The sequence below is a fragment of the Marmota flaviventris genome, chromosome 5 (genome assembly GCF_047511675.1).
Source record: "Marmota flaviventris isolate mMarFla1 chromosome 5, mMarFla1.hap1, whole genome shotgun sequence".
In the NCBI taxonomy this organism is placed as follows: Eukaryota; Metazoa; Chordata; class Mammalia; order Rodentia; family Sciuridae; genus Marmota; species Marmota flaviventris.
The window spans coordinates 7,590,433-7,607,788 of record NC_092502.1 but is presented as its reverse complement, the minus strand read 5'-3'; the positions used below and the strand labels follow the sequence as shown (position 1 = coordinate 7,607,788).

The window sequence follows — 17,356 nt, the reverse complement described above, 5'->3', positions numbered from 1 at the left end:
CAAGCTTCTTGCTGAAGAAGGGTCAACAGGGTCAGAGGTCATCTGAGGATAGTCTGAGGAGATAGAGAGGGTCTGTGTGCCTGCTTGACCTGACTTCTCAGGATTCTTGGTAAAACCAGGCCATTTGGGGCAGTGCCAGGTGGTAACAAGCACAGATGGCCAAGAGTCAGGTCCCAGTTGGAAGGGAGGTGGGGGAGCTGGGTAGCATTTGATCAGGGAGAGAATCTGTGTCAGTGGCTAGAATGGGGAGTGGGCCCCAGAACTGCTCTGGGCTGACAGGAGGGTGGCCCTTCTCCCTGAGGAGGGTCTTTATCTGGAGTAGAGGGCACAGTGGCATCTCAGGTCCCAGGAAAGATCTCATCTGTGCTGAGAGGAGGGCACACCCTCAGTATGGGGCTGTGGGGCCATCTGAAGCTAAGCTGCAGGGACGCAAAGCCTAGACAGCAAACAGGAGACTGTCCCTAGCATGCTGGCCCCTCCTCCTTGTGCCCCAGGTAGGCCTCTGGCAGCTTCTCCTCAGTACCACAAGTTGCCAGGTGAGACTTTCTGAGAACGTGCCATGGAGGATGTGAGTTGGCACAGACGCGGGCAGTGCCAGGCTAGCACCAGGTCTGCTCTCTTCTCCACATGACTTGAGAGTGGCAGCAGGGACTCCCGGGGTGACACAGTCAGCTCCATCCCCCTGCCCTGCAGAGAGGCCAGCAGACAGCTGAAGTAACCAAGGTCATGTGAGCTATATCTGGCCTCCTGCCTCACACCTTCTGAGCCAGAGCCACCTAGGCTGGCCAGGGACATGCGATTCATGGACTTCCATCACAGGTGAGGAAGTGTCTGCTGAGTGTAGGGGGAAAGGTGTCCAGGAGCTGGCGGCCAGGGCACATGTGTGTCTGGTGATTCTCATGAGACCTTGGGCCTCAGGAGCTGTCAGCAGCAGGAAGGTTGTGTTATGACCCAGGAAAGCCTTGGCCACCTCTGAAGGTGAGCTGCAGGACAAGGAATTAGTTTGTTTACAATTAAAAAAAAATCTCATTATTTGACCCATATTGTTCCATTCAGAGGAGCTGCCCTAGGAAGTAGGGGGATATTCTATCATGGGCACAGCGGCTAAAAACAAATTAACTTAGTTTTATAAAAATGATTTCAGTGCAAATGCAAATATTAGACTTATCTATTTTTAAATTAGGGAAAGAGTTTTGATCCATCAAAGAAATTTTAAAAATGGGGTAGGCTAAACAGAAAATAAAACTGAAACATTTACTTCAGTTGTCCCTGGTTTCTTTGCTCTGCCAAAGGCAGACAAGGGGCACAAAGAGAAGCAAATGCATCCAAGAGTATAAGAAATAACACTGGGCACAACAGGGTACAGAAGGCACAAGCACACAGATGGAGCCATGGGTGGGGCACCAGCGCAGGTACCAGCCAAGGGAAGAGCAGGGGAAGCCGTGTTTGGGATCCTCCCTCTGTGGCCACTGCTCACCACTGACCTGGCCCTTTCCTGTGTCCACCTCTCAATCTTCTGTGCTGGGCTCTGGCACCAGTGAGGGCCTTCTGTGCAGCTCCGGGCTGAGGCAGGTGTGTGCTCAGGGGACCCCTGGGCCATCCTCAGTGACAAGCAGGTGGCAGCTTGGGCTCTGCTTCTCTCCGCCTCCTGGCTGGCTCATGGTGCTGGCAGCACTGGTGCCTAGCGAAGTGCCCTTGAGAAGGGGCCATGGGCCTGAGGCACAGACATGGGAGGAGGACTCTGTTCTTGGGGCAGGTGCCCCTGCATGTTCCTGAGAGTGTGCGAGGTGGGGCGCCAGAGGCCTGTGTGGACCACCCTGTGCGGACCACCCTATGCAGTGCCAGGGCACAATGTGTCCACTACAGGCAGCACCTTGGCCTCTTACTGAAGGCTGGCCCCTGTGTGGCTCTTCCCCCACGCCCCCTCCTGTGGACCACACCAGGCCACCAGAGCCTCTGCCAGTCCCCCATCTGTGTGTCCCAACCATTGCAGCATACTGCACAGATCTCCTCAAAGTTCATCTAAACCTCACCTCCCTGATCCAATCCACCCTCCACCACCTCTACCCTGTGTGCAAACCAGTTCCTACAGCTGCTCCCGACAATGGTTTCTGAGCTCTGCCCAGCCACAATTCCTGTTCTCCAAATGCTCAGAAACCTCGAGGGTCAGGACCTGACATGGCCTGGTCCACTTTGAGTGTGGCTGGGTACACAGCATGTGAACCTTGCCGAACAAGTAAACAGACAATTGGAAATACCCACGGAGGAAGGGGCAGTCAAGGAAGGGCACAGGAACAAGCAGTGCAAGTTTAATCCACAAATGGAGGCGGCTGGGCCCTCACAGGAGCTCAGTGAAGCAGCTTCCCCAGGAAGAGCACAAAGAAGATGGGAGGTGTGGTTCTGACTATGGTCCCTGTTCCGAAGGGTGACCTGCAACTCTTACTCTCGTTAGAAACTGGAAAACCATATAAGTAGTTATCGTCTCCGTGCATTGGTCTGCTTGTGCACACTTCTTCAGTTCAATGGGCACGTTGCTAAAACCTGTAAGAAACCAGACATGAGACTCCTCTTTTCCTCCTCCTCATCTAAACTTCCCTCCATCCACAGAGTGGTCTTGAACAGGGCAGAAATCAGCCACTCTCCTGTGTGATGCACCCAATACTGCCCTCTCTAGCAGAGGCACGGGCTGGCAGATATCATCCCAACACAGGGCCTGCAAATCCCTAAGCTCCCTTAAACCCTGTGTCAATCAAGTATTTATCTTCTTACATGATGTGAGTGAGCCTTCTAGCCCATGTTAGCACTTGGGGATGTAGCATGAGCTCTGTACCCAAGGCAATGGAGGTGAAGAGTCCTAATGCCTTGTTAACAGCATCCTGGAGACCACCACATGCAGGGTGCCAGGTACCTGTGCTGCAATCATGTGCTCCGTATGATCTTGAGGACAGAGCTAACTTCCTCTTACTCTTGGTCTGAGGCTACTATTAATAAATAGCAATAGCCATCAAAAAGCTATCACTTAAGTTGAGTGTGGTGGCTCAGCCCTGTAATCCCAGCAGCTTGGGAGGCTGAGGCAGGAGATCTCAAGTTTAAAGTCAGTCTCAGCAGTTTAGCAAGACACTCAGCAACTTGAGAGAGACCCTGTCTCAAAATAAAAACAAAACAAACAAAAGGGCTGAGGATGTGGCTCAGTGGTTAAGTGCTCCTGGTTTCAATCCCTGGTACCAAAAAACAAAAACAAAAACAAAAAACCCTATCACTTTACTCATGTTCTGTGCCTTTCAAATCCCTTCAGACACATTCCTTCATATGGCAGGCACTATGCTCTTGATGATTCTGTCTCATTTCCTTGGGACATCAAGAGCAATCTAGGGATGGCTGTTTTAGATAAAGAATCATGTTACGCAAACTTCAGGAAGCAAAAACTTCAGACCAGCCAATATCACTAGGCCCTGTCATTACCTCCCTGACGATGACTTCAGGAAGCCTGAGTTCCCAAGTCAGAGAAGTAAGAGGGTGAAAAAGAGCTCCAACCCCATGGCCCTGAGCCTCCTGTCTGCAGGCTACATCACAACACCACTGATAATTAATTTCTAATGTGTGTCTTTAATTAAGAATTTTGTATTAGATTTCTTATAGAAAGTAAATTATGCTTAATGACCACTTTGAAGAAAGTTTAAGTTTAGTCACTGCCTCTCTCCAAAATTTTTACTTTGAAAATTAAAAACCCAGAGAGAAAGGAAAAAAACCAAACCAAAACAAAACAAAAACCAACCTACACTGGGTTTAAAAAAATCTTGCCAAGTCTGCAGAGAACAGATGTTCATCGGTATGCTGAGCCACTATCCAGGTGCTAATAAAGCCTGTCAATAAACACATGCGGACTCACAGGCGGATGAAGGGGAAGAGCTTTCTAAGCAGGCAGACAAAAGCAGGAGTGTCCTTAATCCTGCCCTCTGTCAGCGTGAGAGGGCTGCTCACTGTCCCGAATACCCTGAACCGCCGCCTGGAGAGTACCTGTGTCAATGACGCCGGAGAACTCCACACACTGGGTTCTGTCTGCGGCACACCACTTGAACTCTGCCTTGCACAGTCTTCCCTTCACTGCAAAGCACGTTGGGCACCTGAACCCGTTGGAGGCAAATTCATCAATGTCCTTCTCCTCAAAGTCACTCATTTTAATCTCCCAGGAGACTGTTGGAAAAAAAAAAAAAAATAGGGAAACCTGGATGGTACCCACCACCATCTGGAGAATATACTCATGCTCTTGAATGGCCTCTCAAACCCACCTGCCCCCTCCCTGCTGCCCAGACCCTGCGTTCCTCTGGTGATACTAACTCGGTACTGTGGCACCACAGAAGTCCTTGTCCTCACGTAGCCTACTTTCTCATGGGGGAGGTAAATGAAACCGGACAGGAACTAAGAGGACCCAGTATATCAGACAACAATAAAGGCTGCAGAGGAGCAGAACATGGTCGAGTGCAGGTGGTGCCCACAGGGTGGGCAGAGAGGCCCCTCTGGAAGGGGTGGTTTCGTCAGAGGAGGCCTGGAAGAGGTCTACTTCCAAACACTGGCACACAATAATCTGATTTTACAGGTAGAGGTCACAGATATGGCAAACACAGGATGCTTAAAGAAGGGGCCCCAATGACAAGGAGCCTTAGCTCCTCCAGCTTTCTGTCTCTGGGGCTCCCTAATGTCATGGAGAACTAAGGCAGCTCCCTGCCCCTGACCATGTGTCTCTACTGCCACCTGCAGTCACCACAAAGGTCTCCCAAAGATGCCCAGGTAGAGCAGGAGTGCAGGGAATTACAGAGAAGTGGAAACCTTGGGAAGGTAAGGGCAGGGGAAGTGGGGAGTAAGAGCAAGGTACTTACCTGAAGAATTCTTCTCAGGCTCCCAAAAGGCAGCTTGTCTTTGTTTACCACCCCACCCCCACCCTTCAGGAGCTGCCTAGCTGCTCAGCTGCTATCCCCCACAAGGTGAGTGTAAGTGGCACCCAGGGGACATGCACCCTGGAGCCTGTACATCCTCTCCCCCCTGCATGAATCCCAATTCTCTTGCTCAAGTAGACAGAGGATGTGGCAAGCAGCCCTCAGAGGTGGTGGGAGCAGGGGGCCTGATCTTTACCACGTCTATGTCTATACACACAGCCTCACATGATGTTACACAGCCCCGGGGAGCAAGGAGATCAGCTGGGGACCATGGCTGCAGCCTCTCAGAGCTGCCATTCCCTGGTATGGAACTCGGAGAAGTGTGACAATTACAGGACTGTTGGGTTTTTCCTGGAGGTATACTTGTCCGGGTAAGAGGATGGAATGTACATATATTCTGGTGGGGCTTCAAAATTTTCTTTTGCTCTTGAGAAAACAAAAAGACCCATCATGGAAAGTGCTCAAATCACAACCACAAAGCAAGCTCTGAACAGCATAGTAAAGTAGGGCACTTCTGGTTACACACGGAGGTAAGTCCCACTCTGCCCCTCTTCCTGGAGCTGCTTCTCTATGCTCATGAGGGGGCTGACTCCCAGGGCAATGGTGAAGGAGGTCCAGCTACGGACCTAAGTCCGTCGCGACTCCATGCTGTCTGACTTCTTTTTAACTGGAGTTCTTCTGAGCTGTTCTTTTCAGCAGTTATCTTGGCTCATAGGAACAACAGTTCTGACGGACACACATCTGTGACAGAGTCAAAACTATGCTCAGGCAATAGTAATGTTCTTATTCTGTACAAGGCTTGGCCTGCCCAGTCTCGAGATGATGAAGGACCAGACCTTGTCTAGTCAGTGTCACCTGCTCTGGCAGCTGTGCAAAGCTTCCGGCTCTGTAGACCTCCACCCCTAGCCCTCATCCCCTTTCTTAAAAAACCTCGTCCCTGTCAGTTGCTCTAGGACAGGGCTAAAGATAAATAAGTTTTGGAAATTACAGTGAAGTTGGCTTTGGACTTTGGAGGAGGCACTGTGGAAGCCTTTGGTCCACTCTGGTCCAGGTGCTTTGACTGGAGAAGCAGAAAACTGCTGACCTCCGGAATCAGAATATCCTGAAAACAGGATGTTCTTTCTAAGGCTCACCAAGAGTGCTTCAGGAGAGACAAGGAAACACAGATCACTCCCCTCAGCTATTTGCAAAAATGTCATGTTCATTCCCTTTTAATTTTGCCTAGAGTCCTGCAGGCTGGCTTGGAGAACTGCTTGCTGAAATAATAAAATTGAGCGACTCAGCACCTATGGTTACTTGTAATCACAGCTCTGGCTCCGAGTCCTGAGAACCTGCATCCTTGTTCATCTTATCTCTAGTTTTGAGTAAACCTCACATCATTGCTCATTCTTCCTAACAAAAGGAGGAGCCAGTCAGACTGGGACTTCACTTCATCATGGGGGTGGTCCCCTGACTTCTGCTCTGGAACAACCTTGTCTCTGGGTCTTTCATCCACTGTGTTCAGAGTTCAGCTGGTCTGGCCTGGCAAGGCCCAATATGAGAGCAGGAAAGACAACACCCGAAGAATGGAGAACAGGGCTTGAAGGTTCAAAGTCCCAAGATAAACTATATTTTGCCTAAAGCTTTTCCTCAAAATAAATAAATCAAGTGATTTTCTCTAACCTATTCTCAGAAAGCAGGAGAAAAATCAAGAAAGAGTAGGAGCTTTATGTAAAACTATGCTGACTTTTCTTATCTAAAGTCCTAAATGTCATATATCAAAGGCTACATGTTAACAGACCCACTGTTTTATAAGATTCTCTTCTTCTACCCAACAGGTGAGACTTGGGACCTTCTAAGCACTGTCCCAGCCCCAAACACTGACTGCATGGTCCAATCTGATTAGTAATGTCAACTGACCTGAGTGAGACCCTTATCCTGGTCTCACTCTTCCCCCTCTAAGAGACCTTTAATGAACACCAGCTTTTCCTGGGCTGGCTGAAGCTTTACTTCAAGACCCCTCTGTACTATGGGCTCTAACAAACTTCTTGGTCTGAAGGCTGATCCTATTCCATGCCTCTCTTGAACATGCCAGTCTTCCTTTCTGAATCTAACATTAAACTGTCTCATAAGAAATTCCTACTAAGTGACAGTGTTTCTGCTGTCATGTCTGGTCCAATAGTATGGGGTGGGGAGAAACAGCAGGTGATGAAGAGTCTATTTTCAGTCAGGAAGAAGAGCAGTTAAGAGGCTGAAGGAAAAAGGAAAAGCATGAGTTGGTGGGATTGGCAGTCAACAGCCTCCGATCCCTGAAATGGTGGACTAACAAGGTGATGGTGGAGGCTGGCCTGAGAGGACCTGGGAATAATGGGGAATATGAAAATGATATGGGCACTATGGGTGTGGTGGTACACACCTGTAATCCCAGTGGGTGGGGAGGCTAAGGCAGGAGGATCATAAGTTCAAAGCCAGCCTTAGCAACTTAGCAAGGCCCTGTCTCAAAATATAAAACAAAACAAAAACAAAAGTTTGGGGATGCTGCTCAGTGGTTAAGTATCCCTGGGTTCAATCCCCAGGACAAAAAAAAAAAAAAAAAAAAAAAAGACCTGGGCACAGGTGAACCCAGGGATAGTTAGATGTTCCCAAATACCCCTTACCCGTAAACCAAATTCAATGATAAACATTTCAGCTGCTCCTTCCTTCCCCATACATGTCATCTTTGGGGGGAAGGGGAACAAAAACAAAACAAAAGAAAAAAAACCCCACCACAACACAAAGCTACTCTTTAATGAGAGCTTCTTGAGTGCCAGGCATTGGGCCTGCAGCTTCACCAGCTCACATATTCTTTGCCACTCCAAGAGGCAGGTGTCAACTGTTCCGATGACCTCATCTACACACCTGGAGGTCAGCACTGGCTGATCTGGAGGCCACAGGCGGGTCTGTCCCCATGACACTCACTAGGCTGGGAGCATTTTGATGTCAGACTCTGTGTCAACTCCTTCACTGCAGGTACCACCCAGAACACGGCACCAGACTAAGGAAGATGGCACTGAAGGGGAAATGCAGCTGGGAATACAGGGGATACTGTAGTTGGTAGTGCATGGGGGAAGAGAGATTGAGGCCAAGATGTGGGAATTCAGGAAAGTGCAGGTAGAAATGAAGGGGTAGGGCTGGAATGCAGGATGGGCAGAAGAGAGAGAAAGCAGGCCTGGGGTGGGCGTGCGAACGCAGAAGGGAAGGGGGACGCTGGGAAGGGGCGAGAGCTGGGGATCTGGACACTGCACGAAGCGCTAGCTCACCTGCGACGAGGGGCACCAGAGAGAGGCTGCAGGCCAGGAGCAGGCTGCCCGGAGCCGGGGGGCACATGGCTGTGGCTGGTGTGGTCCTGTCTGCGGAAGAGAAGCCCGTAAGCTGCGCGCCTTCGCTGGGCGCCCGACCTCCGGGGGGGGGGGGGGGGCAGACCTGGGTGGCCTCGAGGCTCCGAGGGCCCCGCACCATATGGGCCAGTGCGTTCTGCCCCGTCCTGTTGCACATATGGACGCAGCGGTCGGCTGAGCCCCGAGGGTGAGTGCGATGGCACCCCACAGTGGCAGCCTACCTGGCGGCCAACCACTGCACGTGGCTCCCAAGGCAGAACGCCAGGGCAGGACACCACAGCGCATGCACAGGGCAGAACTTCATGGTCGGTCCTCATCGGTCGCCTGCTTGCTCTGCCCGCCTTCCCGGAGCCTGAGCCAATGAGACCCCGGGGCCCTTTCCACACGTGACTGGAGCCTGGGAACTCCTTCCACACTGCACAGAGTTGGGGGAGCTCGAGCAGCAGCAGGTCCTGCTTCTGGAACAGCCCCTCCCCACAGAGGTGTGCTCCTGTGCGCGGCCCCTCTTTCCTACTGTGAGCACCCCCAGAGGGAGCATGGCCTTGTGCTTCATTCCCCACGGGAAGTTCTGGCCTCCCGGACGTTTCTTCCTAGCAGCCGTGCACCTGGAGCAGCCCTGGAAGTTCATGATGATTTCCAACACTTCCGCCCTTCTTGAGCTTTGGGAGAACGGGGGCCTTGTGCATGTGCATGATCTGTGTGTCCCCAGGGGTCACTAGCCCAGTGCCTTGGACGTGAACACACTGTTAGTATGTGCTGAATGAATGAAGGATTCCTTCTGCCCGTGAAGTTATAAAGTCTTGGTTATAAAGTCTTCCAGCTTCCCCATTGCTGTTCTGAGGCCTTGCTTTTTCAGCTGCAAAAACACTACTCTTTTTTGGAAGCATTCTAAATATGGATCAGTGGACGGATGAGTGGATAAGGAGAATGTGGACTATACATCAGCCTTAAAGTAGAAGGATCTCTTACCATAGGCTGTAACACTGATGAACTTTGAGGATATTTTTCCGTGAGAAATAAGCAAGTCACAGGAACAACCCTGCACGATTCCCTTATATGAGGCATTTGAAGTGAACCATAACTACCAGGCCCTGGGGGAGAAGGGGAATGGGAATTGCAAAATGAAAAATATTTAGAGATCTTTGTTGAACAAAAATGAACATACAGTTAACACTACTGTATTGTACACTTAAATCGTTAATTTATGGATTACAATCATCATCATCATCATCTACTCTACATCACACTATTTTTTTGTAGTAGATTCACCAGCCCATGAAGGTCCAGTCCAATGGAGCTGCAGGCACTTGAAGGTGCAGTGCCCATGTGGCTGGAGTGAAAGTCAGCTTTGACATGCTGTTGGCAAGGAGGGGGCTTGCAGCTGAAATGGGTCAAGCCTTCCTCTCTAGGCCTGGGGAGTCCACGTAAGATCTGGAGCAAGGGAAAAGTGCTAGAGAGGGAGTCTGGGTGAGGTGGTCCTCTGGTTTAGTCTCATAATGAACAATTAATTCATGGTGGAGTCCTCATTTAGACACAGTGACAATGTTTTAGGTTTTGGAGTTAGAGGTTGTGTGTCAGCAGCAGCTGTGAGGATTAAACGGAGCATGAAGTATTGCAAAAGGTTTATTGTAGCACAATACACCTTGCATAAAATTCACCATCTCAATACCCATACTCCAGTGGCATCTATAAATTTCACAATGTGGTGCAGCCACCATTTTTCTTCACCCCCAAAATGAAACCTGGGCAGGTTTCTCCCTTCCATTTCTCCCTTCCCAGACCTCCAGAAGCCATTAATGACTTTCTCTATGGATTTGCCTGTTCTGGACATTGGGTACAAATTGACCACTACTGTTTCTAGTATTTCACATTTGATTTTCACTCCATAGAATGCTTTGAAGGTTCATCCTTGAAAGTTGCTGTAGTTTGTAACAATACTGCATTATTTTTATGGCTGATTAATATTCAGTTGTGTGAATGTTCATCAGCTGGGACACCGGGGAAGGCTCCCTGAAGACATAGTACCTCTGCTGAGGAAGGAAAGACGTGCAGGGGTTCACCCAACACAGTGAGCCAGCAGCACCTCAGGTGCAAGAATGCCCTGCTCTGCTGGTGACCTGGAAATGAGAGGGAGTAGGGGAGAGAACAAGGAACTGAGGGGAGCCCAGGGAGGCTGGGAGCTACAGGGCTTTCTGGAGAGAGAAAAAGATGTTTTGCTTCAAGAGTTTCATGTTGTTGTTCTTCCGTGTTTTTAAGAACCACAGATCTCTTTTCAGGGAGCTTACATTGTCATGAAGACAGGCAGTAAGCAATATAAGGAACTGACATGTGATCTGTTAGGAGGTGACCAGGTAGGAGCAGTGGAATTGCCAAGGAGTTTGAGGTGGAGGAATGGGATTTGTTCATGTGTTTGCATTTAGAGATCCTGTAGGCTAAACCTTGGGAACAAGCCGCAGGTGAGTTAGGAGGGCAGTGTGAGAAAGGACAGTGAGACCTGGTGGAATTTCCTGCATCCTCCAGGTAAGGGGTCTGTGGCCATGACTGTCCCCTGGCATGACAAACTTGGGGTGCCTTTGTAACATGCGGAGGGGCATTGGGTGTGGGTGAGGAGCTCAGGAGATGTCTGGCAGGCCTGTGAATACGTATGGCCGACTTTGGTGTCAGATGGTAAACAAGGCCATGTCCTTGAGCAGGAGTGCCAGGAGAGAGTGTGGGAAGGGCCTTGTACAGACCCAGCACCTTCACACTCATGGGGAAGGAGTGGGCCCCAGGGAGGAGGGCAAGTGCCGAGGGAGGGAGAAAGGGTTTTCGAGAAGTGGGAGCTGGATGGAACCAGCGCTGGGGTGAGGTAGTAAATGTCCTCTAAGCTCATCCCTTCATCCAGCAGTGTTTATTAACCAATCCATGTGCCAGGTGTCTTCCAGAACTGAGAATAGGTCACTGATAAATCTTAGCCTCTGCTGGCCTGACCTGCTGTGCTAAGGGGAAAAAGGAACGTGGAACACACCCGGGGTTAGGAGGTGTGGGTGCAGGTGGGTGCTGCTCGGGCAGAGGGATCCGGCACTGGGGCAGCTTCTGAAGGCAGTGGAGGAAGTGGCTGGGACAATGGGAGGAAGCCCCAGGCAGGGTGCCGGGTGAAGGGGGCCTGGGGGTTAGAGCAGTGCGGGCAGTGTGGCCACAGGGGTGAGGGGGAGGGCAGTGCAGAGGAGTGGGGAGATGCCTGGGGCAGCGGGCTCTGTGGGGCCTTTGGCTTCTATGGCAGGTGGGAAGGGAAGACTCAGACCTCCAGTGACACTGAGACTCTGGGTTGTTGCTACACCCACAAAGGAAGCCTTAACAAGAAGCCCCAGTTGGAGTTTGTTGAGGTGGCAGGGAATGGGAAGGATTGACCACACAGTTCTCTGAAGGGGAAAGCCTAGCAGCTGGGGAATGAGGGGCTTCTCCTCTCACTTGTCTGTGTAACTCTTGTCTCAGAAGGGAGTCTCAGAAATAAGATCCTGGGGTCCTAGACACCAAGGACCTTCCCACTTGGTCAGCACCTCTGCCTCTGCCTCGGTGCATACAACTGGACTAAGGGCTCCGACTTGCCACCCTGTCTCTGCTGGGTCTCAGGCATTCCTGCAGACTCCACACCTTGCTATGACCTTCTTCATGGCCCCAGTCACTTCCTTGTTCCTCAGGCTATAGATGACAGGATTAAGCATGGGTGTGAGGACCGTATAGAAGACGGACACCATGTTATCCTGGCCAGGAGAGTGGTAGGTTGCAGGTAGCATGTAGGTGTAGACCAGGGGCCCATAGAAGAGGTTGACAACTGTCAGGTGGGAGGAACAGGTGGCCAGGGCCTTCCGACGTCCCTCCACGGAGTGCATCCGGAGCACAGCCACCAGGATGAGGGCATAGGAGGTGGTGATGAAGGTGATGGGCACCAGGAGGACCACCACACCGGTCACAAAGAGCACCTGCTCATAGGTCTCTGTGTCCGCACAGGCCAACGTCAGCAGCGAGGGCACTTCGCAGAAGAAGTGGGAAATCTTCCAAGAGCCACAGTAGGGGAACTGAAGGGTCAGTGAGGTTTGAATGGAGGCATTGAGGGACCCTCCCAGCCAGGAGGCTGCGACCATGAGCAGGCAGACGCGGCGGCTCATGAGCACCGGGTAGTGCAGAGGGTTGCAGATGGCCACATAGCGGTCGTAGGCCATGAGGGCCAGCAGGAGGCACTCGGCAGCTCCCAGGAACATGAAGAAAAACATCTGTGCCCCACAGCCCCCGAAGGAGATGCTTGTCCAGCCGAAGAGGAAACCCACTATCATCTTGGGGACAGTGACTGACGTGAAGAAGATGTCCAGGAAGGACAGCTGGCTGAGGAGGAAGTACATGGGCGTGTGCAGCCGGGCCTCAGCCCAGATCAGCAGCACCATGGCCATGTTGCCGGCCATGGCGAGGATGTAGATGAGCACCACCAGGCTGAACAGGAACAGGTGCATTTGGCTCTCGTCAAAAAGGCTGGTGAGGACAAAGCCTGGGATGGAGGAGAGGTTCCAGGGTTCTCTGCCTGCCTCCTGCCGCGCCTCCCTGTTAGGGGAAAGGGAGCCAGCTCACCAAGGACCCAGCAGGTGCCTTCACTCAGGGAGGGAAAGGTGGAGGTAAAGGTAGCAGGACAGCACGGGAGCCCAAGGGGGCAGCAGAAGGTATTCACAGGTTCTTGGACACAAGGAGTCTCCATTGTGTGGGTGGACACTCCTTCACAATGGAAAATGACTACAAAAGGCCCGGCACGCGACCAGAACAGTATCCAGAGGGAAACTTTAGCACCACATGTGCATTCTGGAAGAGAGGACATGCTAGAAACCAGTGATGTAAGTCTCCATCTCAGAGAGTCAGGAGAGGGACAGCACGTTACAGTGCCCCATGTTTAATAAAATGTGCATAGTTAATATTTTTAATCCCAAGTAAATAGAAAAGCAAATGCGCGTGGGGAAAGATTTTAAAGACTTTTACTTTCGACTAACCTGATGACTACATCCACAAATATGCAAGTTATATGGTTCAGAATTCTCATTTATGTGGGGATCCATGTGAGACATTTCCCTTGGACATGGCTGTGTGCCCAGGTCTGGTGAAAAAGTGGTCTCCACAGCTGCACAGCTGTGCTGTGCCAGGTCCTCCAGCTGTCTTGTCCCCCAGGAGTCCTGGGTTGGCATTGTGCTTGGGTGCAGGGGGTGTTTTTATGTAGGCTTTGGGCAGTATGTTCTCATCCTCAATCAATTGTGCTTTCTCCTTATTTCAATAGTTCCATGATAACTGAGGGTTGTCTTTGTAAGAATAGTCTTTATAAATTTTAAATAAAGATCATTCAGGTGGAGTCACATCACAAGGAACATCAGGCTCAGCTATGGTGGTAAGGCTGCCTGCAGGCATCTCCCAGGAGGCAAGCAGGAGGGGAACCAGAGGTGAGGCCATAGAGAGTTGGTGAATCCCTGCTCTGCTGGCAAAGCCCTGGGCCACCGTGCCTGTAGGAACCCTGGTCCCAGCACCCTGAGTCCCAGGGCATGCTTGAGCTCTAGCTTGGGTCTACAGCAGATGACTCAATAGAGGGATGGGGGGGAGTGAGATGAGCTGCAGGGTTCTATAAAGGAGCTGAGGCTATGACAGAGGCTGGAACTGGTGGACCAGCTGGAGGGAGGGAAGCACGGTGTCTTGGAGGCACACCAGAGATGTGACAATCCTGCATGCCAGCAGGGCCCTGGGGTCCACCAGGGAATCTAATTCCTGAGACTGGGCTTCCAGGCTGCTGTGGTGGGCCTGAGTGGGGACCCACTAACTAGACTGCTGCACTCATCTTACATGCTAAGGCTGGGATCTTCCTTGCCTACAGTTGGACAGCTAGGAGCCACTGCAGGAGCCATTGTCCCCAAGGGGCTTCCTGCTCTTCCTGCTGTAGCAGGAATTCCCCCTTCTCTATAGCCTTGAACTACCAGACCCAGGCTGCTTGTTGGTCCTGGGTGCACAGGTGTCAGATCTGACTCAAGCAAGTTCAGAGCTTGATTATCCCAGGGTCCCATAGTCCCCTCCCAAAGCTGAGCACAGAATTGCCACCGTTAAACCCAAGTGTTCCATACCAGGCTCCTAGTGAAGATGGAACATACTGCTTCTATTTTCTATATTTTGTAGTGCATCTTAGAGTCTCAAGAGTCTAGAGCCTACATCTTCCAGGACTGGCTGATTCCTGGTCATGGGGAACAACTGGCCCATCAGCTGCCTCTGATATGTAGACCATTCAACTGGAGCTTGTGCCCCTCACCACCTGCCTGTGCCAGGCTCCTACAATTTGGGCCACTATCCTGTCCTGGATAGCCCCAGGACAAGGTCCTGGGCAACTAGAGACCACCCCATAGCCCAGAGTGTGTCAGAATCATTCAAACTATGCAATCTGAAGCTTGTGCCATTGCTAGCCCTCCTTTGCCTGTTGCATCCCACAAAATACCCAAAAAAAGCTTTGCCTATTCCACACTCTGCCTCTCGGGGGATCAACCCTGCTGCCTCGGAGTGGCATGCTCACTCCTCTTGGGAACTGTGAATCAAAGTCATCTTTCCAGGCAGTGCCTTACCTGACCTGAATAAAAATGGTCTCAGGTACATTTAGAAAGTTCCCCTAAAGAGAATTTTCTCATGTCCTTGTTTTAGGCACAGCTTGTTTTCTGTCTTTAGTGTCTCAGAAGCATTGGATTTAGCATCGGGAAGGAACCTGGTCCCACATCCCTATTTTATTGGTCATGGTATAGCTCTGAACCTTGGCCAACAGCTCTGGACCTTGCAGGCCACATCTGAAGTCCTCTACCTCAGCATGAGGAGCACCTCAGGCTGGCTAATTCCTTGCCACTGGGTGCACAATATTTAGCAGCATCCCAGACTCTGCCCTCTAGGTGGCAGTAGCAACCCTTCCCAGGGATGTCACCTGCAGGGCACTAGCACCAGTGGTGAGATTCTCAGCGGTGGAGCGCTCCCCATGTTAGTTATTGTTAGGTGCAGGACAGGCTGAACTAAGTTGTCTGCAGGGCATGCCAAACAAAGTTAACTACAGGGTGGCCTGGCCCCTCAAAGCCCCTCTGTCTGGTTCTCTATCTAACCTGTTTGCTTCAAGTCCAAATGCTCAAGCCCCCACTCAAGGCTGAACGCTTCACCCCCCTGCTCAAGGCTGAACACTTAACCCCCCTTGTACCAACAAGGCAGCTTGCAAATCCAGAGACCCTGTTAGATTTAGGCAGCACAGCAGAAGGACTATAAAAATCTTCCCCTGCCGCCCTCCCCCCACCACTTTTTCTCCTCTTTTGCACTGCTGCAATAAAGACCTCTTGGTCGCTTCGAGTATTGTGGTCACTTTCCTTTCAGTTGTTGTCCTCTCCCTTGCCTCCCCCTCCACCAGGGCAAATAAGAACAACAGCTCACATGATTAAAATCCTGGTCAGTTGGATGTCCTTTGCTGGTTTGCCCAGTTAGAGCTCTGTGTTCTAGGGTGCAGCCTCTGCATCAGGCTGCCTGGGTGCAGGCCTCAGCTGTCTCCCAGCCCCCTGGCGTGGGAAGCTTACCAAGCCCTCATCTCAAATACGGACTACTGAGAGCATTCAGTGGTTTATACGTAAGCAGTACCTGGGAGAGGGTCTGAAGGAGGAATGAGCCATTTGGCTACCAGCCGCTGATGACATCAGTTTTTCCATAAACCCAAGCCTCTGCTTACCTCTCTAAAATGGGATCATCATGCCTATTTCACATGACTATTGTGAGAGGGTTGAATAAAAAAAAACTGGGAGCTTGTGCTTTCCCATAGAAGATATGTAGTGAATGTTAGCACTCTTCCTTTCCTCCTAAGCAAGATGGTTTTGCAAAATAGTTTTGCAAAAGAATCATGCAGTTGACATTTGCACTTACCTGCAAAGGGTTCCTTGTTCCTCCCACTTGGAGATTTCCTTTCCACTTGCTTTGTCTCCTAAACCATTGGAGTGTTTTGTGATTGGGCGGGTGGCTCTCCTTATGTAGACTACAAATTACCTGAGATTAGGGATTATGTCTGTCTTGTATATTTCTCCACAAAATATGGAGATTCAATCATGGTTTCCATTCAGTGCTGGTGGACTGCAGGTACGTGTGTGGTAAACATGTGAAAGAAATGCACCCTTGTTCACAAAACACTGCTGCCTCAATGTCCTCCTTCATCACCAGCATCTGAATCTGGCATCTCCTCTGCAGGGCTGTTATGCCTGCCTGCCTCCCACAAAGTCCTGTCACTGTTGGTGTTTTCCTTTGTGGCGGATTCTTAGCATGGATACACACATCTGCATTGCAGAATGTGTGTGCCTGTGTGTGCCTGTGTGTACTTGTGTGTGTGTCTGTGTGTGCCTGTGTGTGTATGGGCCTGTGTATGTGTGTCTCAAAATAATTAGGGGAATTCTTTTTCTTTCACACTGTTTCAGAAAAGAATCCATTTTTCTCTCCTGCCCTTGCAGAAGCCTAGGTTAGAATTGGTGAACTGGGCTTATTCCCCCACAGTCTGCTCGATTCTTCCTCCTTTCCTCCCTTTCTTTTTTCTCTTTTCCTTCCTCTCTTGTTCTCTTACAGAGCAAACCCTTGACTTTTACAATTGAAGACAGCTCACTTATGGAAAGGGAGTGTTAAAATAACTTCACCTGTCGGAGACTTCACGTGCTGGAGAGTCTCAGTCACACAGGTTGTGGTTCTGCCTTTCCTTGGCCATCTCTAGTTTGGAGGCTGCCGGCATGGGGCACGCTTGGCCATCCCCTGTCCCACCTCCCCTCCTGTGACACCCCTACTCACCTCACACGGCCCCAGCCTACAGTCTCCATCAGGACGCTTGCTCTCCTGCTGTCTCTTCTCCTTCTCCCTAGTTCTTCTGAGCTCCAGGTCACAGCTCAGAAACCAGGGTGGTTCTCTTGGGAGGTTTGCACACAGGGCCGCGATGGCTGAGGCGTGAAGTCTGTGTCCTTCTGCGGCAGGAGGGCTCCTCACTTTCCCGAGAGCCCCTTCTTTCCTTTACTGCAACTAGTGTGA

General features: G+C 50.9%; 1 protein-coding gene across 1 annotated transcript; it reads right to left on the bottom strand.

Annotated features, from left to right (window-relative positions):
• Positions 1-11,898: 11,898 nt before the first annotated feature.
• Positions 11,899-17,151, bottom strand: LOC114084384 (olfactory receptor 2T27-like). Its single transcript, XM_027925485.2, has 2 exons — positions 17,123-17,151; positions 11,899-12,865 (listed from the first exon to the last, which is right to left on the bottom strand). The coding sequence occupies exons 1-2, from the start codon at positions 17,149-17,151 to the stop codon at positions 11,899-11,901; spliced, it is 996 nt and encodes a 331-aa protein (XP_027781286.2).
• Between the last annotated feature and the right edge of the window lie 205 nt (positions 17,152-17,356).